Source organism: Phodopus roborovskii, unplaced genomic scaffold (genome assembly GCF_943737965.1).
Source record: "Phodopus roborovskii unplaced genomic scaffold, PHOROB, whole genome shotgun sequence".
NCBI lineage: Eukaryota > Metazoa > Chordata > Mammalia > Rodentia > Cricetidae > Phodopus > Phodopus roborovskii.
This window is the reverse complement of record NW_026126396.1, coordinates 62909-88835: the sequence shown is the minus strand read 5'-3', so window position 1 is coordinate 88835 and position 25927 is coordinate 62909. Positions and strand designations below refer to the sequence as shown.

The following is a 25927-nucleotide window of genomic DNA, read 5'->3' as shown; positions in this document are numbered from 1 at the left end:
CAGTGTCAGATGTGGGACAATGCTTTTAGAGTTGTTGGTCAGGAAAGCCCTATATTCCCTATTGGTTGTCCATGTGAAGTAGATGACAAGACCCTGTTGCTGAAGACAGCACACACACGTTGATTACAAGATATAGAGAAACCATGCTCAAACTGAAATGGAAGCTGTGTAGCTTTCTTAGCACCAGAATGAACTACACGGGCTATTGGGGGAGAAAGGTTTTGATAATCATACCTGGCTGTAAGCTTAAAACAACACAGAACCAACACACCAGACAGAATGTGCCCAACTGTGTGATAGTGGCATGACAGTTATAGTGGTAACCAACTACTCTGTGATTGGACTTCAGGCCCTTTCCACAAGAAAGGATGCATTTATGGTAGAATATATTCTGATTAAAAAAAAAAACAAAACAAACCAACAACAACAACATAACTCATGTCTGGGAAAGTAATAGGCTATAAGCAAGACTCTAATAATGTAGCTTAGTTAAATTGGCACAGCACCAAACTACCTTGTAATTAATTATATTTATGCTCACAGACAAATGGTATTCTCAGCCTTAACTAGAGAAGCCTCTCTTTGAAGTAAAAAATTATGATGTCCTGTTTAGCTTGGGATGGTGAGGGAATGAAGAAAGGACAGAAACACAGGCATATACACAGAAAAGCTGAGAGTGGACTATGCATACTCTGATGGTGTGGCACAGATTATGTGGCAATTGGGAATTATAGCAAGACACGGGGGGATGTGGGTTGTCCCAGTAGGCTGTCTCAGTCTGTAATCATTCAGAATGAGAAAGCTGCAGTTTCTAAGTTTTGCATATATTGCTCAATCATTCCTAAATACTTTTATGTGGACCCCAGGAAGGCTTTGCTAATTTCCTGTGGGTCTGAGACCTTGTTCTCTGACATGGCTATGCCCACGCCAAACAATACACATTCACTTAGGAGTGCAGTCACACTTGCCATGCTCACCCAAGGATTCCATAGCTCCCAACTCAAAACAATGATGCAGAGACACATGACTACTCAAGGGGCTAAGGATACATGAAGATTGAATGTCCAGCCCTAAACATGACATTGAGCTCATGCCTTCTAAGCCTCCAGGAACATTGTGAAAGAGGGTAGGAAAGAAGGCAGAAAGGGGAATTGTGGAATGTTCTTCTGTGCATGCTACAGCCTTTCAGATCATGAATTCAATGCAACAGTGCTCACCTACAGTGAGACAGCATAGGAATGGTCCTGCCAATAGACAGACATGATTGGAGAGGGATTTAAGAGGCCCCACCCTGCCTCCCACTGAAATAGTGGTTACTGATAGATTCTAGAAATTTTCAGAGGCACAGCCGAGTTGAGTCGTCAATAGCAAACCTACCAACCTTCAATGGAGAGTTTCAAACTCTGAGTCATTACAGATGGCCCTGGTTAAACCCATTGGGTCTCAGAAGAAGACAAAAACACATGAATATAGAAAAGGGACCTGTAGAGATGGGGGAGGGGCTGGTAGTGGTGGGAGAGTAAGGGGAGAGTAGTGACAATGTTTGGTATACACATATGAAAATTGAAAAAAAATTAATTAGAAAGACTATTTAAAAAGAAGTGTTGAATAAAAATACATCAAAAAAAAAATCTCAGTGAAAGCTAAATTAATGAACAGATTGTCCTTAGTTAGCTTCCACTGTGTTTCACTTGTCTTTTATTGTATGTAAGGCAATTCAGATGCGGACTAGAATAATCAGAGTAGAAAACTGGCGTGTGCTGAACTTTGCGTTTCCTTTTTACTGTCTCCTTTAAAACTGGTGTAAAGATAGTCCCAAGGTCTTGGCATTTTCTCTCCTCATAGATTTTGTTGTTCATTCCATAGTCCTTTGTCCTTATTTTCTTTTAAAGACTTATTTATTTGTATTTTATGTGTACCAGTGTTTTCCCTGCAAGTATATGTACTATGTGCATGCAGTGCCCACAGAGGCCAGTAAAGGGCAGTAGATTCCCCTGGAATTGGAAGTATGGATGGCTGTAAACTGTCATGGATGCTGGGGAACCAAACGCAGGTCTTCCATAAGAGAAGCTCTTAATTCCTGAGCCACTTCTCTGCTGCTCCTTCCCCTAGTCTTTTTTTCAGTGCTAGCTACGTGTGCCATTACTTGCCTGCATACATATTGGCTGTACGATCTTTGTGGAGAAGATTTATGACTGTCATGGCCAGGTGCTCACACCCAATGCAAAGGCACTTTCAGTTGCAGGGGCAGCATTGACTTGCAGTCCAGGACCATAGTATTTATTTAAGTTCTGCACTGAAAATAGAACTTGGTTTGAATCTTTCTTTCCTGCCCTTCCTTCCTTCCTTCCTCCCTCCCTCCCTCCCTCCCTCCCTCCCTCCCTCCCTCCCTTCTTTCTTTCTTTCTTTCTTTCTTATATAACATTTTAAAAAATGGATTCTTTGGGAGTTTCACATCATACACCCCAATTTCATTCATTTCCTAGTCCTTTCATGCACACCCTCTACCCCATAGCCTCCCCACTATGAAACAAAACCCACTTTACTCCTTCATTTTGCTCACCTCACCATCACATATCTGTGTATTGCCATTGGAAGCTGCTGTGTGTCATACAGATACCCCTTTGCCCAAACAGCCCTTTGCAAATGTACATTGCAATGAGTTGTTAGTCTAGTTTAAGGCCTCTGGCTTCTGCTACACCATCATAAATTCTGGACCCTCATCTAGACTCCTCTCAGATGTCTCCCTGTTGCCCTGAGTCAGGGAGATCCTGCTGCAATGCTTCTACAGGACCAGTACCTTCCTATGCCCCAGCAGGTCATAGATGGGGTAGATGTTGGGTCGTGCCCATTCTAAGCCTAGATGTGTATCTGGGTGGTAGCTGAGTTGGTCAGGCCTGACATCTGCTGAGACCCCCTCCCCTCAGGTGAGGGGCGGAGCCAGCTTTCCCACAGCCCTGCCATCAGGAACAGCTCTCTGGCAACCATAACACCACCAGCACCACCATGCTTTGTGGGGGACAGCTCTCCTGTGGAAAGTAGAGCCAGCAGTCCTGCTGCAGTGGCCAGCACCCAAGCCACTGGGGCCAGCTCTCCTGTGGCGGGAGGAGGGGGATGGAACCAGCTCTCTTGTGCTCTCCATCAGGACCCTCAAGGGGTGGGGCTAGCTCAGCTTGAGCTTTGGACATCAACATGGCTTTAGGGGCTTCCACATGGTCTTTGGTGCTAACATGGACCATGGACATCAACATAGACCCCAGCTACGGTAAGGTTACCGACCCAGACATGGCTCAGGCCAGGAAGTCACTATGTCCTCTCAGGTAAAAATGGTCTAGTAGGCCCAAGGCCCTAAGATGTCAACATGGCCCCAGGTGGCTATAGACCTCCTCATGGTCTTTGCTGCTAAGGTAGGTCATACAATTCAACAAAGACCCCGACTAAGGTAGGGCCATGGACCCAGTCATGGTCCTCACTACACAGGCCCAGACATCATGTGGCCTCAGCTGGCAGTGCAGCAACTCGTATCAGCCATTTCCTCAGGGCGCTCAGGTCTCCAGCTCTGCCCCTTTCCACAGAACATGAACCGCACCACTTCTCTTTCTCGCCCATTTTTTCCACCACATATTTGCTCATCGTGATGGCGGGCAGATCTCTCAGTTTTGGCAAGTTTAAGACCCTAGTGGATAGTCAACAAACATTTATTAAACATCAACTAAAAGGAGCTTTAAGGGAAGGGAAGGGGGGGGGGAGGGGAGTGCTGAGAATCCCAGGTCTTACTGCTGCCTCCACTGTGTTCCTTTTCAAGGCAGACCTGTCTTCGTCTTGGTAACATAGCTCAGCACACAGATTCTAACTTCTTTGTCTGTGCAACTTCATGTTATTTCTTACTGAACCTGAGCCAGGTATGGGGGAGGAAGTTACACACTTCTAATCTTTTCCTCCCCGCCTTTAAATCTTTTTGAGGCTGTTTCACAGTGCAGCTCAGGCTGGTCTTGAACTCCTGATTCTTCTGCCTTGGCCTCCCCAGATTACAGGTGTGTGTCTCAATGCTTGGCCTTCACTCCTGGTTTCTGATAGAACAGTTTACAGTACATGAAAGAGGATTGTGAGAACAAGTTATGTAGTGAGATATCCACCCTGCTTGCACCTGTTGCACTGACCACGCCCCATTGGGGCGTGGGCACAGGTGTGGACATGACCTGTGGAGAGGTTAGGTCTGGACCCCAGCTAGCTCTCTTGCTTCCTGGTCCGGTGTCATACTTGGAGCTGGGACCGGCAGTCATTTGTTTCAGGTGTAAGTGATTTTTCCACGAATAAACATCATTTGACCTATACTGTGTCCCAGTGAATCTTATTTTCCATGCAGTAACGTTAGGTACTTATTTGGGATCTATCTGGACTTGATGATTCCCTCTCTGCCTCCTAGGTTATGTATGCAAGGAGTGAAATTACAAGTCTCTTCTGCTTTGTGTGAGGTGCAAGGCAGCCAGCCACACCGTATAAGTTTGGGTTGATGAGCTGATCAGGTCAGAACTGGCCAGAAATGGCTTCCAGAATGAGAGCCAGCATCCTGAGAGGTCATGCTCACAGGTCCTCCCTCCCTCCCTCCCTCCCTCCCTCCCTCCCTCTCCCCCTCCCTCCTAGAGTTGTTCTCTCTCTCTCCCTCTGCTTTGCTATTTTCCTAAAGTGCTGGGCTCATAGGCATGCATCACAGCTCTTAGGTTTTCATTTGTCCTCTCAGTTGTTTCCCCTTCATCTTCATTTATCTCTGTCTGTGACATCTTCATTCCCTGGTCTCTTGCCTTCCCCTACTATGCTCGTGTGCCTATTCCTGTATTATGTTTCTTTTCCTGTCAAACCATCTCTCTTTCTTGTACCATTCAGCTCTGTTTTGTTGTTCTAATGAAATACCTTGGATAATAAACTTACAAGTGAAAGACTTGTTTAGTTTATGGATTTGGAAGTTCCAGGCCATGATTTCTCTTGGTCTCTCCTGAGACAGTACATCATGGCAGGGGTTCATGGCAAAACAAACTTCTCACCTGGTGACTTGGGAAGTAAAAAGAGCAATGGGAAAATATCATGGTCCCATAATCCCTCTTGAATCCACACCCCCCCCCCCCAATGACACATAGACTTCTGGCAAACCTGCTTCTGCTTAAGGTTCCATTGCCCCCTTGAAACACGGGGGACCAAGACTTTAAGACAGGCCCTTGGAAGACACTCATGTAGATTGTAGCATCACATTCCCCTTCCTCTGTCCTTCAATTTCCCTCTTCACATTGAGTACAGACTCATGACTTTTCAACAGCTGTCCCTTGGTCTCTCCTTTTCTTTTTCTAGGAATTTCTTGATGAGACTAGAAAGGGCAGAGTTGGGGGCTTCATGAAATCCTTGGCTGGAGAAAACACACGTGGCTGTGGGAGCTTTTTTTTTTTTTTTTTTTTTTTTAAATCATAGGCAGCCACAAAATTTGATTTGTAGCTAATCCTAAATGTAGGAAAAGCTTTTCAATTACAAAACTCATAAAATGAGGAGATGAGGGAAGGTGGCTGCATTCTGAGTTTGACTAATGGCCTCAAAGTGCTTTGAAATGTTTGGCATTTGCCAGCCTCTCTTTCTTCCCTAATCTTCAACCCCATGGGTTTTAATGGGAAACACAATCCTCTTTTCTAATTCATTTACACTTAGCTCATCTGAGTATTGTTTTCTGAAAACCATCTGAAGTCCAAGAAGTTTTATGAGATCTGTAAAGGCTTGGTTTTTGAACAAGGAACTTGTGTACTGCCAATATAAATGGACCCTAAACCCTAGGGGGGTTTGGGTCCAGGGACTGTGGCATTGAGCTTGGTTGAAACTTGACAAAGGCTGATTTCAATGGCTGACAGAAACTGGGCTTTCACTTTAAGGATTAATAGTGTGTTCAGTATTTGAGATGAGCAGGGATCTCGTGTGATATTACATATGGAACATAGCGCAATTCTTAAGGATTATCTTGCTAGTTATGTAAATAACAAGAGACTTGTATGGAAAACTGACTTTGCTGGCATCTGCCAGAAGCTCCCAAGTGAGGCTGCTTGCTCATGTATATATCTGTATATTTATGGTCGTGTAGACACATATATGCTCTAGCATGTGTATGGGCTCCTAGGGATGGTATGAACATTCCCACTAGAGATTACTTACATGGGAGGTTATAAATTGAATAAAGATGCATCAGAAATGCTCCCCCCCCCCACTGCGGTCGAGAGAAAAGATTGCATTGTATATTTTCAATGGTAGAAAACATTTATAATTTTTTCTTTTTGGTGTGTGCATGGTATATGTAACTGGTGTGTGTGTGTGTGTGTGTGTGTGTGTGTGTGTGTGTGTGCACTTATCTTTATGTTGGTTCAAAGGCCAGGGGAGGACATTGGATGTCCGGTGTTTTCATTTCTGCCTTATTTCCTTGAGACAGTGTCTCTCACTGAATCTGGAGCCAGGCTGATGGCCAGCAACATCCAGCATTACTTTTTTCCCCTTCCTCCTTCTCTACAGTGCTGGGGTTGCAAGCTCTTTCGACCATCTTCTGCTTTTGTGTGGGTGCTGGGGATTTGAACTCAGGTCCTTGTGGTTGCACAGCAGGTGCTCTTCCCTTCTGAGTTATATCCCCAGGAAACACTTTCCTGTGGAGCCACAGAATTGAGTAAAAGCCAGTTTCATTGCAAATACAGTGATTCCAAGCAGAGTCCCACATTATCTAGAAACAGAAATCTAGACAGGTGGAATGACTTGTTCAAAGTAGCAAGGCTAGGTCCTGAGAGTGCTCCAAGCTGTGACCTCTGCAGACAGCTGCTTCTCCTGTGCTGGAAGCAGCATTGGCATATGTCACCCAGCCATCCTGGTCCTTGGAGACCCATTCACTACTGAAGACTACTGAAGACTTCTTGATGGTGATGCTGTCCTGGGTCGTTTCTGACCTTCCTTGGCAACTCTCTTCCTCACTTCCCACACTGTGGTCTCTCTTGTCAAAATGCTCTCAGCTTTGCCTCATACTTCCTCCCCAGTCCCTGTCCACTGCAACTGCCTACTTAGGAAGACCCCTATATGACACCCAAAATCTTCATATCTTCATTGCAGTTAGGAAACATGTGTGGTGGTTTTTTTGTGTGTGTGTGTGTGAATTGTTCACAATATGACAAAGAATTATCGGCTATTCTGTGATATAGGACCGTGGAAATCAAATCCTGCCTTGTGAGATTTCTGTTATTTTTCTCTAGGCTGAATTTACTTAATTCAGTTGTTTATCTTCATTTAATGCTTTATTTAGATCTTGTTTCCCCAATCAGACACAAAGGCTTTGTGCCTTGGGATACTTTGTAGCTCCAGATAGATACAAGGATGCTCTGTGTCTTTATGCCTTTGACTTAGCAGGCTGTAGATAGGCATTTGTTCCCTAGTCTTCTATGTTTCACACAGAACCCAAAGGTGCAGACATGAGACAGCATCTTAACCCTCTTCCTGGCTATGGTTCACTTTGACCTCCATCTGAGGTTGAATTGGAATTACCTTGCACAGAGGGACAAGCTGGTAGGACTGGAAGGGACTTTTCACCCCATTGGCATGTGTTGAGGAAGCAGGGCTTCTGAGAGTAGAGGTGAAATGCCTGTGCCCTGTATTAACTGATAATCATTTTAGGCTGGGGCCCAGGTGTAATTCTTGGATGACAGTGACTCTGAGACAGTGAAGTGTTCTGGAAGGAAGTGGGTGTTCTGGCAGCTGGGCTTGAGGCCCAGTCTTCTCAAATCAAACACTTGCCACTATTTCTGCAAGACACAGAGAAAAGTAGGTCAAGAGATTCCTCAACTTGAAAATTTTTTTCATCATCAGTATTTCTTAAATCATTATCACTTGCTACCAGTTGTCTCAGGCTGATGCATAGAAAGCAAGCAAATTCAAGATAATCATAATAATTAATACAAGAGAAAACCAAAGCCCCGGAAAAGACCCTTCTTAGTTTATACTTTAAAATTTTTGTCTGTTTTGTCTGCATATGTGTATGGGCATCTAGAGGTCAGAAGTGGGCATCAAATCCCATGGAACTGGAGTTATAGGTGGTTGTGAACCAACATGTGGGTGCTGGGAATCCAATCTAGGTCCTCTGAAAGAGCAGCTAGTGCACTTAGTCACTGAGATATTTCTCCAGACTTTTTAAAAAAAGTATACAGCTATTATAATGGACTTGTGATTTCAGGCATTTAAAAGCATGCATTCTGTTGATAACATTCTTTTAATTCAGATGTTTTAGCAGTAAAGATGTCATTTCCTGGTTTTCTCCAAAACTCTCTTTCACACCCCCAACCACAGACAGACAGACAGACAGACAGACAGACAGACAGACAGACAGACAGACAGACAGACACACACACACACACACACACACACACACACACACACACACACACACACACACACATCTACCTACAAGTTCCATTCTACAAGGACCAGGGCAGCCTCTGCCATTTTTTCATCAACACATGCGCCCCCTGCTGCCCTCCCTGCGTTATCGATTCTCCAATGCCTGAAGCAGGGTACCACCAAGCAGGGAATCATCCTAAAGACAACCATCCTTCGGTCTAATAACTCTAATCACTTTCCAATGGACAGCTAAACCTACTTCGGATAGCCTTTTCTGGGGCCCGACCTAGTGTTTTAATCCAACTCCTGCCGACAGTATCCGAGCATATTCAGGTAAAAAAAAGTGCTTGAGCTTCCAACTGTATAGCCCGAATGTATAGGTTGCTAGGAAAGTGCCATTCGGCTACCTTGCCGAGCCCTTTGTCTTCTCCTGGGATTGGGGACCAAGAACTCGGGGAGCAGGGACCTCAGTCCGCCCGACCCATAGTCCCAATCTCTGGATGTGGAGGGTGGTGGCTCATTCTCCAGCTCATCTCTAGCTTTCCCCAATTAGGATTTGCTGCCTGACGTCACGTCTGCTGCAGATTGGCTGTTCAGATCTGACACACGGCTCCACCAGGGAGAAGAAACTTTTAAAACACTTTGCAGCCGGGGCTGCCTCCGCGCGTCCAACGCTCACGATCCTCCTTTCCCCTCTTCGCGGGTCGGCGCCTGTGGCACCCCGGCGGCACCCCGCGACACCCCTGCTGAGCCAGGGGGACCCTCACCTTGCGCAGCCCGCGCCCCTCCCCTACTCCCCACCCCAACTCCCGCCCCCTGCTCGCCACCGCTGCCGGCTGGGGTCCGCTGCCGTTCAGCCGCCCGCAAAGCTCCTTCCACTGCGGCCACCCAGTCGGCCTCCACCCCGCTGCGTCCGGACTTTCCGCTGAGTTCTCGGGGATACGGAGCGAGGGCACCGGGGCAGGACGAGCCGCGCGGCCGGAGACTGCCCGTGATGGCCGGAGCCTGGCTCAGGTGGGGACTCCTGTTCTGGGCAGGGCTGCTAGCGTGGTCTGCGCACGGCCGAGTGCGGAGGATCACGTACGTGGTGCGCCCGGGCCCGGGGCTGGCGGCGGGATCCTTACCTCTGGCTGGGCCCCCACGGACCTTCAACGTCGCTCTGGACGCCAGGTACAGCCGCAGCTCATCGGCCACCTCCAGCCGCTCCTCGGCGGGGCCCCCAGCCGAGCGGACCCGGCGCACCAGTCAGCCTGGCGGTGCGGCCCTGCCGGGGCTGCGATCACCGCTGCCACCCGAGCCAGCGCGTCCAGGGGCGCCGGGCCGGCAATTCCACTCTAAGGCCGGTGCTCAGCCCGCAATCACACGCTTTGCCAAACATGGCAGGCAAGTCTTGCGCTCCAAAGTGCAGCAGGACACCCAGAGCGTCGGGGGCTCCAGGCTGCAGGTTCAGCAGAAGCAGCAGTTGCAGGGGTAAGCCCACGCTCTGCCCTCCTCGCGCGCGGGGACTCGCCAGGACCCGGGGACTGTCTCCTCCCCACCGGGGGCGCTGCGGGAAGGGGCGAGAGCTAGGGAAGCCCGCTTACTTTTACTGGAGTTTAACTCCGAGTGCATTGTTTTGGAGCTGCTGGGGAAACACAAAAGACATTTATTTCTTCCCCGGGGCGTAACCTCCTGTGCACAAACCCTACTGCTCCCGGACTATGGGCGTAAACATGAAGTCACTAGAGCTTAATCCCAAGGCATCAATTAAACTCCTTGCAACTGGGTTTTTATTTTTGTTTACCTAATGAAAAAGGGATTGTGAGTGAAAGTTGGCTTTAAAGATCCAGCTCTCCTTGGGCATCCTGGTAATTGTAGACTTGAGTTTCCTGGCACCTGTGGGGTCGGTAGTCCTACCATGGTAGGGGTTGGGGTTAGTGACACTCTTGGCATGGACAGCAGAGGGGCTTGGAAAGTTTGTGATTTGGCATCCCACTGCTTTCTTCTCCCCATCAATCACAAGTTGGGATGGGGGCTACTTAATTTGGACATTTGTCTTTTCTCCTGCTACAGGGCTGGATCTCCTGGGGGGGGGTGACCTCACTTTTCTTTACATTTTTTGGGGGTGTTTCTCTCTGAAGCCAAGTGAGCCCAGAGAATATGCAGACTACATTTGACTCTTAATTTGAGGGTTAAGACGACCATTAAATTGGATTTTTATTCTCTGTCTTTGGTATGCAGTGTCCTTTTGGCTCCTCCATCTTTCTCAGGTGAATGGTCCCTTACCTTTTCACTTGGGTAGCTTTGGGTTGGGCATCCTGAGTACTCTTCAAGGAATGTGGAGGCAAGAGATTGGCTTCTCAGGAATGCTCTGAAAGCTTGAGTTCTTGGGAAGGGAGCATCACTGGACTCAGGGGTCTCGTTTTATTTCAGAATCAACGTCTGTGGAGGTCAGTGTTGCCATGGCTGGAGTAAGGCTCCTGGCTCTCAGAGGTGCACCAAACGTAAGTTATTGAACTCACAGCATTCTTTCACAATGGGCCAGGTTGGGCTGTATGTGTGTGTGTGTGGGGGGGGCAGGATGGGGTGAGAGGATTCTACAGGGATCTCTTGAAGAGGCAGGCGCTGCTCTTTGGAAGTCGAAATCTGAAATTCAGTCCATCTGCAGCCTGTATAACCATCAGGGAAGGACTGGGTTATGAGGGTCTACCAGCATTATGTTATCCAAGATTTCTCTGCACTCACCCCAGGAGTTCATCATAGAATGACATCTCCCATCAATTAATGGTATTATTTTTATTAACAATACTGATAGATATGAGAACACTGAAGAATATTCCTTAGAAACATTGTAAAGTTAAAGATGAAGCTAAATGTATATTGAGGGCCCCTCAACAAGTTAGCTGAGAATAAAAAAAAATACTTTCATCCTAGGAAAAGTAAACATTAACATTTTTATTATTATTTTTTAAAAATTGTTTGTATGGGTGTTTTACCTGAGTGTATGTCTGTGTTCCATGCTTGTGCCTACTATATGTAAAGGCCAGAAGAGGGTGTCAGATTCCCCAGAACTAGAGTTATAGATGGTTATTTGCCATCATGTGGGTGCTGGGACCTGAACCCAGGCCCTCGGCAAGAGCAGTCAGTGCTCTTAACTACTGAACCATGCCTAGCCCCTAAAGTAAGCATTTTTAGATGTTCTCTTTGTAGAGCTTGAGCTATTATTAATGTGAACTGGAGTTCAAAATCTCAGCTGCTATTGACATATGCTCTGTAACTAAAACTCAGCAGTGTGCCTTGCATATTAGTTTGGGTTTTATGATACTGATGGGTGAGTAAAAACTTGATGTAATCACTGTGGTGACTTTGTTTGTTGACAAATCCCTTTAGTTTATGAGGTAAACAGAAGGGTTTTAAGTGGATGTCAAGGACCCATCTCTGTGTTTTAGGATTTTGGCTATGATCAAGGAGTAATGGCTGACTTAAAGATCTCTGGAGGGCCAAACTTCAGCTAGATCAGAAATGTTTTGGCTTGTAGGCATTGTAAGTCATATATATATATATTTATATATATATTTATCTCAGGCTGGCCTGGAACTCACAGAGATCTGCCTACCCCTGCCTCCTGAGCACTGAGATTAAAGGTGTGTGCCATCAATACCTAGATCTACTTTTATGTTCTTAACTTCTTAGATTACACTTGATAGAACTGACAGATGTGGCAGCAATGTTATCATGTGTTATGATTGCTTCTCTTAGTAAATGCATCTACCTCAGATCTGCTATGACAGGTTCAGCCTGTAGCATGGTGGGTAACCCTCCATGACAGCACCGAGGCAGTGACATATTGCTATGTAAAGATTGAACATACAGTCAAGGTGTTGGGGAGATAGCTTACTTGGTGAAGTGTTTGCTATGCAAGCATAAAGGCCTGAGTTTGATCCCTAGATCCTGTCTTAAAAAGCTGGGAGGCAAAGATCCCTGGAGCTCACTGGCTAGTCTAACCTCACTGACTGACCTAGTTGGTAAGTTCCAGGCCAATGAGGGGGTCCTGTCTCGAAAAACAAGGTGAAAAGCTTCTGCGGAATGACATTCAGGGTTGACCTGTGGTCTCTACATGTATAGCATACACATGCACATGTACTGGTACACATGTCCACTCACACAGACACTCACACACTCACCCCAGACACATACAAATCAATAGAGCCTGTTGGTGTGTGCTCTAAGGTTTCATGAAAATTTCTTGGCAAGTAGCAGAATGCCTTTTCTGAAAAGGGGTATCTCCAAAGGTCCCCTTTTTCTGGGGGCTCAGGAGTCCCAAGAAGCCCTAGAAAGAGACTCTCTTGGTAGTGAACATTTGAATCATGGCTTCCTGCTTCTCCAGGCCAGGTAGGCAAGAACACGTATCTGCCTCTGTGTAGTTGGTTCTGCTCCCTGCAGGTCCAGAAAGAGGGGTCACTGGCCATTTGTGGGTCTCTGAGAGAGTTAGTGCTGCACAGTTATGGTTGGACCTGGAGGAAGCGGCTGTACTGTGTTCATCTCATGATACCTGGGACATACACTTCTGGCTCTGGGGTAGATTTGCCTTATGACTGGGGAGGGGGCTGTAGGTGACACTGAATCTAGACAGTTCAGCACCACTGTCCTTCCTCATGCTTTTCTGACCACTGCTAAAAACTCCAATCACAACTTCTTCCAGGAATGTTGTTGAAGCAGAGCCCAGGCAGCTGAGCATACCATTCAAAGTGTAGCATTTATGAGATGAGTGCTTTTATTTTTTTAAAGCTAATGTTTTTACTTATGTGCTTATTTTATAGTGATACACTCTCTCTCTCACACACACACACACACACACACACACACAGGGATGGGGGTGGGGTGGGGGGGAGTGTCAGATCTTCTTGGGTTACAAGGTAGTTAGTTGTAAGTAGCTCAATGTGGGTGAACCCAAGTCCTCTGGAAGAGAATCAAGTGTTCTTAACTACAGAGTCATCTCTCTGGTCCAGAGATGGGTGTTTTTAATGGGAGTCTTATTTCAGGTGTGTTCTGAAAGATAAAGTAACCAGTGTCTTTAGACAGGACCAGTGGAGTTAGCATTGGTACCATCCTCTTGCATTCACGGATGAGCAGCATGATGCCAGAGAGGCTTAGGTTTAGAAGACGGTGTTTGGAAGACTTGTGTGGCTTTGAGGAATTCACCTGGTCTGTCTGATTATACACTTTCTTCTACAGAAATGACTAAACTAAAACCAGGCTCCTCTGTTGGATTGTTGAAGGTGTCAAGGTGAAAAGGAATGGATGTGAAAACCATGCTAAGACCAGGGACTTTTAGAGTTTAGTTTTGCATCAAGTCAAGTAAACTCTCATTTATATGTTTCATGACTCTCTTCTTTCCCTGTGTATGCATTACTTTAAAAAAAAAAAGTCATGTGGATGATTTTTTTCTACTACAGTGTGTATCTATTATGTTTGGGGCTAAAAGTTTGGGCCAAAAGGAGTGTTTGGGACTTTGATTTTATTTGAATATGAGTTTATATATACTGAGATTTGTTAAGGATGGGGCCCAAGTTCAAACATTAAGTTCATTTGTATATATGCTTTATATATAACCTGAAGGTAATTTACACAATATTTTTAGTGTGCTTGCATTTTGACTGAACTGTTTCAATGAAGTAAGGTATGGAATTTTCCACTTATGGTGTCTGGTTGGTACTCAGAAAGTTTTGGATTTGGGATTTTGGTCTAGAGATGCTCATTCGGTCTTCCTGTAAGTCATTGTGTTGTGTACCTTTGAGTGATTTATTTTGAAAAGGCTGTAAAAGAGACCAAATATGGGGCATGGGGACATAACTCAGTCAATAAAGTACTTGCTATGGAAACATGAGGAGCTAGGTTCCAAGCTTTGGCACTTACAGCTGGCTATGGTTCTATGAGCCTGACTCCAGCTCTGGAGAGCTGGAGACAGATGGATGTTTGGAGCTTGCTGGCTAGACTGTCTACACAAATGGGTAAGCTCTGGATTTAGGAAAGTCACAATCTCAACAAACAAACAAACAAACAAACAGTAGAAAACAAAGAAGGAAGACATCTACCTTTGGCTTCTGCATGCACTCATACACACATGTGCAAACTCACACTTACCCAAGCCCACACATACATGTGAATTTACACACATACACAAACACACACACCCACACTCAGACGCCCCCCCCCCATTACATATTATCTCTAGTTCCCTTTTTGTTAAAGCTTGCTCCTTGGGGGACAGCACTTTAAAGTATTAGTAAAATGGGTGGGAATTGACCGTATCCTTTCGCCAATTTTCATCAGTGTAACTACTTCAGTAAATAGCAGTGATATTCAGATGACAAAATAAATTGATGTGCAATTCCCTTTCTCTCTTTTATCCTTAATATGTGAAGCTTGAACAACTGTACTTGAATGTAATTTGTTATGCAAGAATCCAAAACCATTGATGTGTGTGTCAACATCACAAAATGTATGGGTGCATTGCAATGTATAACCCATGGTATTTAATAGTTATCATATTTTAAGGGTAATTTAAAGGGTTTACATGGGTTATGTCAACTGAGCCAGAAGAATCTGTGCAGAGGAGATTGGATGTGTTTGTGGTCTTCATTATTTGATTAATTCAGTGAAGAACACAATGTATTCCTTTGGGCTGGCTTGGATTGCTTTGAGTTGATTGAAACTTAATTTAAATGTACTGTGGGCAAATGCTTCTGAAGATGGAAGATTTAGTGAACCTTAAATTGCAAATCAGAGATGAGAGACACACAGGCAGCAGATCCACACGTGGCAAAGAATGTCTCTGTGCAGGCAGCACGGTGGTCCTGGGGCTCCAGCAACCCAGTCCATGTGTGGAGATGCCAAACTACACATTAATGGTGCTTTTCCACACAGACAGGCAGGCAGGCAGGCAGGCAGGCAGACCGGCTTTCTTCCTCCCCTCTCTCCCTCTCTCCCTCTTTCCCTTTCTCTCTCTCTGTCTCTAGGAGTTTGTACTCATAGCATGGGATATGTTTTTCTAGTGTTTAATATTGGGGATTGTTGGTAGTGATTGGGGCTCCAGCAACCCAGTCCATGTGTGGAGATGCCAAACTACACATTAATGGTGCTTTTCCACACAGACAGGCAGGCAGGCAGGCAGGCAGGCAGACCGGCTTTCTTCCTCCCCTCTCTCCCTCTCTCCCTCTTTCCCTTTCTCTCTCTCTGTCTCTGGGAGTTTGTACTCATAGCATGGGATATGTTTTTCTAGTGTTTAATATTGGGGATTGTTGGTAGTGATTGAGTGATAATATCCCATGTGTTCTCTTCCCATTGACATTTACTGAAGGATTTTTGTGGCTTAAGGGACTGTCCTCAGAGTGATGTGTGACATTTTCCCCTTCTCATTTTTGCATTTCTTCCCTTTGTCTAAACCACCCCATCAATGTTTCTTCCAGTCCCTTTTGTCCCTTTGTGCTTTTCCAGAGTTAATGTGGCTCAGAGACAAACCCTGCCAGCGGGTTCAGATCTAATGAGGAGACCGAATGTGGGAACAGAAAACACAAAAAGAATAAAGGCAAGGAGAGTGAAGTGAGGCTGGCAGGGTGAGGCAGAGGGAAGAGGAACGATGGCAGACAGGACTCAAGTGGGTGCCTGGCACGTTGCAGGCCCTTTGTAAACGCATTCATGGCTCTTTTATTTATTTAACGGGTATCTGTTTAGTTTTTACCATGTGCCAGGGTTCTATGAATAGGGGAGAAATGCAGCCAGCTGTAGGGAGTGTGGAGTCTGGTTTTACTCATGGAACTCATGGCACATCAAATGACTTGTTCTCTCCTTAGGAAGGAACAGAAAATTGATATTCCGTTGCTTTTCCATTGGCATTCAGCCTATACTGTGGCAGTGGGGGCAGGGTGTATATGTGTGTGTGGGTGCAACCCCCCCAAAAAAGACCCTGAAAATCCACCCTAGAAATTCTCACTCAGTTCCATGCAGAGGAGATCTGGATATTTGTACCCTCAGTGTCAGAAAGACAGCAGATCACGTCATCCCAGAGGGTGTGTGTAGCTTGTGGAGGGTAGGTGACTGTGAGGTCACTCTCAGGCTGTCTCCTGTTCCCTTTGGCTCAGCTCACTAGCCTGGCATGAGAGAGTGGCCCATGGTGATCACACATTTTTCATAGGCCTGCCATGACCATTGACAGCTGCTTTGCCAATACATCTGCCACAAAGTTTACCATAGCAGCTGCTGGGAGGGTTGTCCTGTCTGTGCCCTTGGCCCTGACCCAGTCCAGGGAGCTGGGGTGGGAGGCTCGGCTGGAAAATCTTGTCATGTGGTACAGGTACTGAAGAGAAGGGAGAGGAACCCCAGGGTCAAGTTCACACTGGGTCAAATATGTGCTCTCAACACTAGTTAAAACAAACATTTAGGAATCATAAATTTTGTGCTGTGGCGCTTAAGCCTTCGGACTGAAGCCCTCTTCCAGCCCCAACTGGTCTGCACATAGCACTTGCTGCCTGTCTTGTCTACAATGCTGAAGCTTCCCTACTCTGCCACAAGACATTTGGCAGCCATAGGACTTTGCTCTCTCTGACTTTGTCATTCATTGTTGAGACTATTCCAGATGTACTCAAACTCATTCCAGTATATAGATGATATTTTCTTAAAATGCACATTTTCCTTCCAAGTCCTAGCAAGGAAGGAGCCAGGGTGACTGAGAGCTTGAGGGCTATGTCACCCCTCTTAACCTTTGAACCTATTAGGTCATTCAAAGAACAAGTGTGCTTAAGGTAAATTTTTGCAGGACCTCAGATGTTACAGGGCTTTTTTTTTTTTTAATTTCACACTTTGTGAATATATTTATTATTTTATTTATTTCATAGTTTATAAATTTTATTGTTATATATTTTATAATTTATATATTTATAAAGTTTACTTACTAAATAAACTGTTGCCGTGTTGTAGTTGCAGTCAGTGTTTTACTATTTTCATTGGCTCCCTGGTTTTCTAAACTGCATTTGTGTGCTCCATTGTACCAAACCACACACCCTAAACTAGATGTCTTAGAGCAACTGAAACTGTCTCACAGGTTTGATGGTCAGAAGCTTCAAATCAAGGACTGCCAGGGCTGGTTCTGTCTAAGGACCTCTCTCATTGCATGTCACTGTTTTTCCTTGTGTGTCTACACATGACCTCATCCTGTTTATGCCTTTCATTGTGTCCAAATTCCCACTTCATATAAAAATCCCACTCCGGGACTGGAGAGATGGCTCAGAGGCTAAGAGCACTGGCTGCTCTTCCAGAGGATCTGAGTTCAATTCTTAGCAACCACATGGTGGCTCACAAACATCTGTAATGAGATCATGGTGCAGACATACATGCAGGCAGAACGCTGTACATATAATAAATAAATAAATAAATAAATCTAAAAAAAGAATCCCACTCAGATTCATACTTACTCTCACCCATTTTCCCAGCAAAGATCCTCCCTTCAAATCAACTCAAATTCTCAGATACCAGGATTTAGGATTTCAACTTACCTTTTTTTGGGATAGGGGTATTGGGAGAGGGGAACACAATTAGGTCCATGAGTACTGTGCACAGGGGCAGGAGATATGGGCTACTCAGAAGTGGGTCCCCCTTGGGCATTTGGAAGTTTCCTTTCAGCGTTTGAGTTCATTATTGCTTTCTTGCCAAGCTGCCCTTGACTATAGATTTAGTTTGGTGCCTTTCCCACTGCTCCTAGGCATGTTACAAGAGACAAGGCAATCTTTGTAGGTGATTTGTTTATGCCTCTGGCCATTTTTTCTCTGGCCTGTTTTCAGAGGTCTAGATGAGTGATTCTCAAACATGATTATCTAGAAAGTTCACTGCAGGCATGATTGTTATAGAGTCAGAGATGTGGGAATACCAACAAGTGCCCCAAAGTGTGACATAGTTCACACTTGGAGATGATGATGCAGAAGGGAGCTAATGCCAGAGATTGGTTTGACACTGGGTGTGGGTGATGAAAGGCCAGGGTCTCACTTACACATTAAAGAAAAAAAATTCTAAGGCAGGAATCTTCTACACTTGGATTAGCTCAGTTTTGAGTATACTTGTGTGTGTTCTTTTCCATCTTTTAAGAAAATTATTTAGTTAGCTCTATCTTTGCTGATGTGGCTCAATTGTATCATAGGAGTACAGGGATCTGATCTTGACCTTTATGCATCCTCACTGCAAACCTCTGAGAACCTGAGCAAGGCAGGTTAACTCTATGCAGCTAAATAGATGTTAACTGACTACCATTTGGAGGCCTGCTGTGGGGCTGTGTGAGCCCATGCATGAAAAGTGCATGGAGAATAGGGTCCCTGCTTAACCAATTTGCTATCAAGGATTCTCAGTTGCTCTGGTTTGATCAGGGCTACCCCCTCCTGGTCTCTTCCTGGAGCCCACACATTATTTGTTTCTTCTGGTGAAAACAAAAATAACTGCTCACCCTTTGTTGTTTTCAAGCGCTGTGATTTTCCTTTGCTAGGCTCTGTATTTGGTTGGGCATGTCTGTTGCTTGATCAGAGTTGGGTTCCTGGGAAGCATGGTTTTCTCTGTTACTTATGTGCTCCGGCCCCTTGGGTTGCCATAGCACCACTGCTAGTTGAGTTGCATAGAGTTACATTGACTGGCAAGTGTAAGTTAGTGGGTTAGAAATACAGTCTTCAGAGCACCCTGTGGGTCTCTGCTTTCTCCTCTTGGTTGATTCTCTTCCTTTGACAATCATCTCCATTTGTTTGCTTTGCTCTGTGTGCTTATCCTGGCCCACCAGGCGTTGCTACTCATGCCTGCTAGTCAAGGGCACACACCTTATCTAGTTAATCCCCTCCCCCTGTAAGGCTGTCCTGGCATAGCCAAACCTTTTAAGAAGACTTTTCCTTTCTCCCTGCCAATTTTAGAATCTTTCTGCTCAACATCATCTGATAGAGATTTGGGACTAAGTAAAATGAATGTTGCATGATTTTCCCCTGTAATTTTAGATTCCCAAATACTTCTCTTGGCCAACTATACTATTCCCTGTGGCTTTTTTCACTCCGCTGCATTTGAGTAATATTGTTGGCAAGGCTGTCAGTAAACAGTTTGTGAAATGTTGTGTTTTGTAAATGAGAAGATGAGTGGGTTGGTTTTAAAATATATGCTATTGATTCTGCTGGTCCAGATAAAAGATGTGTTTGGCCAGTACAAGGGGTGATGGAGTGCAAGGAGATGTTGTCATTTGCAGTAGGTGAGGTCAACTCTCCTGCAGCCCTGTGATTCTTTGCTATTTACACATGAGAAGCAAGAGGCTGGAGAGAAAACTTCAAAAGATTTTGGAAATGACTCAAGGGGGAATCCTCTTGCACAAGAGAGCAGGAGGTAGAGACACCAGAGGAAAGTATGACTAAAGAAGGAGTATGGAAAATAGAACAATTTTAAAGCCATTGTAGACATAAGAATCTATATTTCTTGTACTATTACCCAGCAGTTCCAAAATGGCTTCCAGGTCTTCATGAATTTGCATTTATTGTTTTTAACAAAAAGGATATCTCCATACTTTTGTTTATGTGCCATATGTGTGCCATTTATACACTGCAACAAATGGATAGTTGAAATCCACACCTTCAAAAGTGTGTTTCAATAGCCTTTGAAATTGGCTGCACCACACTGCCTCACCTTGTCCAGTCATTGGCTCGGGGGATGCAACAGTGGGGAGACTTTGGCCTCTGCCGATCAAGCGAATCCTTAGGCAAATAACTTAGACATTTCCCCAATATTCCAACAGGGACAGAAACATCCCTTCCAAACCTCATTCAGTTCTCTGTTACGAATGTAAACCACACACTCCTTTTTTTTTCTCTCAACACATTGGATGTTGTGTTGCTAGCCTTTGCGTGTTTGGCCTCCCTGTTTGAGTATGAACTCAGCATGGGTAGAGGTAGACGTCTTCCCAGAGCCATCACTCTGTCCTCAGTACCTGTAAATGTAAGTTTCTATGGATGTTTGGGCTCATCACATGCACTTTACCAGGCCCATGTAGTGGTACCCAGATGGGTTATATTCTAGAGGGATGGGGGGAGCAGCATGGGAGGTTTCTCTAGGGTAGTGACTCATTATACTTGTATGATAAGGCGAGGTCTAGGAGAGGAACATTTTAGGCCAAGACAGTGATAATGACAGGATGCTGGAGTGGAACAGTCTGGGCTGTGGAAGGATTATCAGAGAGAGTTGCTGTAATACACAACAAGATAATTCAAATCTATTTTATTCTTTTTTTTAAAAGTCAAATTAGTAGAGGTTGTCACATGGCAGTTTTTAAACAGTCAAATCTTTTAAGCATCAGTGATAAATCATTTGGCTTTGATGGGCTCTGAAAACTCAGAAAAAAAAAAAAAAAGGAAAGAAAACGTACTGGTAACAGTGAGCTAATGATTCTGCAATATATTTGTAGGTCATTGTGCAAACTGATTTGAGTTTCATTTTGTGGTAAAGAATAAATCAGTGAGATTCATGATGACGCTGTATGCCAGAGCAGTATGGAGAGATTATGATGCTGTTGATTAGTCCTTCATGGCTATTCTGTGAATATTCCTTTTTGCATTGTCTTAGTAATGTTTGTCTTGAAAAATAGGATGCATAAGACCCACCCAGAGTCCGTGAGCTTTTAAAGATTGAAGACCTTCTATTTCAGTCTTTATCTCACTCACATGCTGAGCTTGCCGATTCTGGGACACCTTTGATTTGAAATGTCTACTTCTCCACTTAACCCCCATCAACCCTGGTGATTAGCTTTATTCTCAAAGTGAAATAGAAAGACAAGCCTTCCTCTCAGAGGGATCCCTGTTTCCCTCCCTTCTTGTGAAGTGGGAAGGTTAAGTTAATTCAAGGTTTTGTAGTAATTGGAAGTGAAATAATGCAGACGATAAGAAAATTAAAGGCAGTCATTGTGTTTTGTCTTACTTTTTTATCCATTAGGAAGCTGGGCTGCCCTGCAGCGCTTAGTATACAATAGACCCTCAGTGAGGGTTCCTGATTAATAAGCACTGCAGGTTTCATTTGTTTCTGAGTGGAAAACCAGATGAAAGTCATTGAAATTAACGGATACTGGGATTATGTCATTAAATAGTTCCATTTCTTACTGAAGAATGTGAATTATAGCAGGCTTCCCTGTGCAGCAGTTTAAAATGCCCAGCTTTCAGTGTTAGAGGCTCTTCAGATTTTAACATTTCCTTCATTCCCTCCTTTAACATAGCTTGCTTGAATTCAAGTCATAAGCCATTAGCTTCATCGTTCTGAGTATAGACCTTGGGCCAGTAGCACCAGCTGGGCTTGGGAGTTTGTTGAGATGTGAATTATCTTATCTTTCGTGCTAAGGTACATGTGTAATTCCAGGGCTAGGAAGATTGGCAGTTGGAGAACGGTCTGACCAGACAGTGTGTTTCTGGCTAGCTTGGGTTATGCAGTAAGATTTATTCTCAAAATAACCAAATAACAGAGGTCGGAGGGATCGCTCAAAGGTCAAGAATGTGTCTTGCTCTTTAAGAGGACCTTACCTGCATCTGGTTCCCAACACCTAGGCCAGCCAGATCACAACTGCCTGTAACCGCAGTTTCAGGGGTATCTAATGCCCTCTTCTGGCTTCTGGGGTCACTGCATCTACATGCAATGGCTCCACACAAACATTAAAAGTAACACAACAACAACCTAAAGAGCAACAAACAAAACAAAAAATTAAATGTCACCATCAACAGTGGTGGAGATATACAATTCTTGGGGGGGTGTTCCTGTGTTTAGCTTGCAAAGGGTCCTGTGTTCCTTTTCCACATCTCATTCCTATCTGCTGCCCTATGAAGAAGGAAGAAGAAAGGGAGGGGAAGGAGGAGGAGGAGGAGGAAGAGAAATAATGATATAAATTCTTCAGCCCTAACATGGATTTAGGATTCAGGAGTGCTGAGATGGGGCCTGCCATTAGTGTTTTCGGTGATCTTCTGTAGCCTGGCAACCAGGAACCACTGGACTCTCTTCCCCCTATTCTAGATCTGGCCTTTCTCCTATGGTCATTAGGGGTAGATGTAAGGAGATCAGGAAATAGGCTTCTTTGACCTCAGACCTCAGGAGTTAGATTCTTGTGTTTTCTCTTCTTTCCCTTATTTCTGCTTAAGGGTGAGTTGGTATAGTATAAAGCCCAGTGGGATGGACTAGTTTTCTCAGTTCCAGGAGGAAACATTGGAATTTGAGCAAGCATAGCCATTCGTGTTAAGCACACTTTATGCTGTATGCTCACTGAGAACAAAGGAATCATCTGCTGTCCTGCAAATACACCTGTAAATGTTGTGCTCCTTTCTGTATTTGTAGTTCTCTTGATTGTTCTTTTATATGAGGGGTGCTTAAAGCATATGTCTCCACATTCTTCAGAGCCGCATTTATGAAGGTGTGGTACCCAGATTCCCTGGATCAGAGCCATATATATACATATATATATCACATATCCTATATATCATATAGATTTTGGCCCTTTGCCACTAGGCCTACCAGTCAGAACCAGAGCCCCAAGGAGGTAAATCCAAGGGTTCTCACTTTTGCAGGCACCAGCTGACTGATGCACATTGAAGCTTGGAGGGCCCGTGTAATGTGCACACTCTGGAATGAAAGATGTCAAAGGCAAAAGATGAGGAGAAAGATATCAAGAAATGAAGACAGTGATGCCATTACTCATTTCTCAAACAGCTTCAGACTGAAGAGCTAGGATTTGCCCAGCTCATGCCAGACACTGGCAGAGAGAATTCTGACCTATAAAGATTGGGAAGTTCAGACTGAGAGAGAACAAAATAATGAAGAGGGGACAGGTGTCCCTGTGGGACTGTTGGATGGGGTTGTGCTGGCTCCATCCTGGAAGGTTCTGGAGGAACACGTCAGATGTTTGGAAACAGCCCAGCTGTTTCAGCAATGACACATACTTTTATTAGATGTGTATTTAGGAAAGGAATGGCCTAGTTTTTAAGATCAGGGCCCTTTGTAGAAAAAGTGGAAGGAGTTGCTGTTTTCCTTTTATGAAACAGACAATTTCCCTCATGAATGTGTCTTTAAATTTTGTATTTTATGAGTGTGTCGGTGTTTTGCCTGAATGTATATATGTATACTGTGTGGGTGGTGCCTGTGGATTGTGTGTGTAGTGCTCACAGTTGCAAGCCACAATGTGGATGCTGGGAATTGAACCTGGGTCTTTTGGAAGAACATCCAGTGGGCTTAACCACAGAGCCACCCATCCAAACCTGTTTGTTTGTTTATTTATTTATTTATTTTTTGGTCTTGCTTTTTTTTTTTCCTTTCTACAAAATAATTCATTACAGAGTGCTGAAGAAAACTTAGGTCCTTTAAAAAAGTTAGTTTCTGTCAGGCAGTGGTGGTACACGTCTTCAATCCCAGTGCTTGGAAGCCAGAGGCAGGCAAATCTCAGTGAGTTTGAGGCCAGCCTAGTATAAGATAGCCAGGGCTATACAGAGAAACTGTTTCAAAAAAGAAAACCAAAAAATAAAATAAAATGTTTCTTTTTAAGTAGAAATGAGGTGTGTGTGTGTGTGTGTCTTACTTAAATAATCAGTTATTACAGTATAATTGCTATAGCTCTTAATTTTATTCTGAATTTGAAAATTCAATTATTTGTTTATTGTGTACATGGGGAAACATGTTTCTTAGAGTGTGTGGGAGGTCAGAGGACAATCACTGGAGTTGTTCTCTCCTCATATCATGTGTGTCTTGGGAATTGAACTTAGGGCTTCAGGTTTGGCAGCAGGCACCTTTGCCACTGAGCGGCCTCACGGGCTCTGCCTTTTCAATGCTTTCTTGTGTGTGTAGCATCCACTCTCTCTCAGCATTTGCATGCTACTTTTGATGCTGTCTCCAAGTGTTGTAACTTCTTGTAAAGATCACAGACTTATAAAGTACTGCTGAAATTGTGAAATGACCCAAATTTGAAGAATTTCTTAAAAATGCATGTTTAAACCCTCTGCTTTTTGTTCAGTCTCAGTATGAGAAGGTGGCTAGATAGAAAAGCAAAATTTTGGACTAGAATGGTAAGCATGTGCAAAAGTGAATTGCAATAAATTTTCTCATTTTATTTGATTTTTTTCTTCAAATTTTTATTTTTTATTCATTATTAGGTCAATGTTCTCCCAACCCTGTGTGTGTGTGTGCGTGTGTGTTTGTGTGTGTGTATGTGAATACATATGCATACATGCATGTATGGGTTAGAGAACAACTTTCAGAAGTTGGTTTTCTCTTTCAACTTTTACATGGATTTTGGGCATTGGATTCAGGTCACCAGGCTTGCTCAGCAAGCGCCTTGACTTACTGAACTATGTTGCTGGTCATATTTGTTATTTTAAAATTCATGTTGTTGAGAGCAAGATTAGGCAGAAAATAGAGTTCTCATTCCAATCTTAGTTTCCACTTATCTACAGCCACTCCCACCATCAAAATAACTACAGCAGAAGGGGGACATTCAGTACCATTAGTGAACTGATGGAGACACAGCATTATTCCCCTGCAGTCCATTATAAATGTGCAGTAGGGCTCACTTTTGGGGTACCTATTATAGATTTTGTCAAATGTATAAAATGATAGGCATCTACCACTGTGTATCAAACAGAACAGTTGCCCTGCCCTAAGAATCCTTCCTTGTCTGCCTACATCATTCCTTTCTGTTACATAACCTTTGGCAACCACTGATCTGGCTCTACAGTTTTGTCTTTTCCAGGGTATCACATAGTTGGGATCCTGCCGTATGCAGCTTTTTAAGACTGGCTTATTTCACATGGTATGATTCCTCCACAACTTTTTCTGCCTTGGTGGCTCATGCCTTTTCAGCCTGAAATAATATTCCATTGTTTGGATGAATTATAGTTTATCTATTCATTGACTTAAGAGCCTCTTTGTTGCTTCTGAGTTTTGAGGATTATAAATCAAGATGCTGCAATGTTTTGCTTAGGTTTGTTGTGTGATGTAATCTTTCATCTCATTTGAGGAAATATCAGAGAGTGTGATTGCTGGATGATGGTTAGACCATGGATAGGCTTTTGTCTGCCCCCAAGATACTGAAACTGGCTTTCAACATGGCTGTACCATTTTAGAGTACCATCAGCTACAAGTTAGAATATTTTGGCTCTACATTTTTTTGCCAGCATTTGATAGTAGCAGCTGGACTTTGTCCATCCTAATAGCTATGCAGCAAATCTCAATTTAATTTTCATTTGATAAATGAATTAGATAAATTTGATATTCACTAGAACAGTGAATATCATTTCCCAATCTCACTTGCTTTCTATATGACTTTAGTGAGGAGCCTTTTAGTTTTTGAGTTAGGTTGGTCTTTCTTTGTTGGGGTATAGGGTGGAGAGCATTGTCATGACAACCATGTGGAGGTTGGGGGACAATGAGTGAGTCAGTTCTCTGCTATTGCATGGGTCCCTAGGATCAAACTCAGGTCTCAAGTCTTGGCAGCAGAAGCCTGTACTCACTGACTTATCTGGATGGT

General features: G+C 44.2%; 1 protein-coding gene across 1 annotated transcript in view; it reads left to right on the top strand.

Moving 5' to 3' along the window:
- Positions 1-3353: 3353 nt before the first annotated feature.
- LOC127218711 (latent-transforming growth factor beta-binding protein 1-like) overlaps positions 3354-25927 on the top strand; it is a 52715-nt gene continuing 30141 nt past the window's right edge. The window contains exons 1-4 of the mRNA XM_051179714.1: positions 3354-3407; positions 8647-8730; positions 8951-9867; positions 10810-10880. Of these exons, the coding sequence (XP_051035671.1) occupies positions 3354-3407; positions 8647-8730; positions 8951-9867; positions 10810-10880 (1126 nt within the window). The remainder of the gene's footprint in view (positions 3408-8646; positions 8731-8950; positions 9868-10809; positions 10881-25927) is intronic.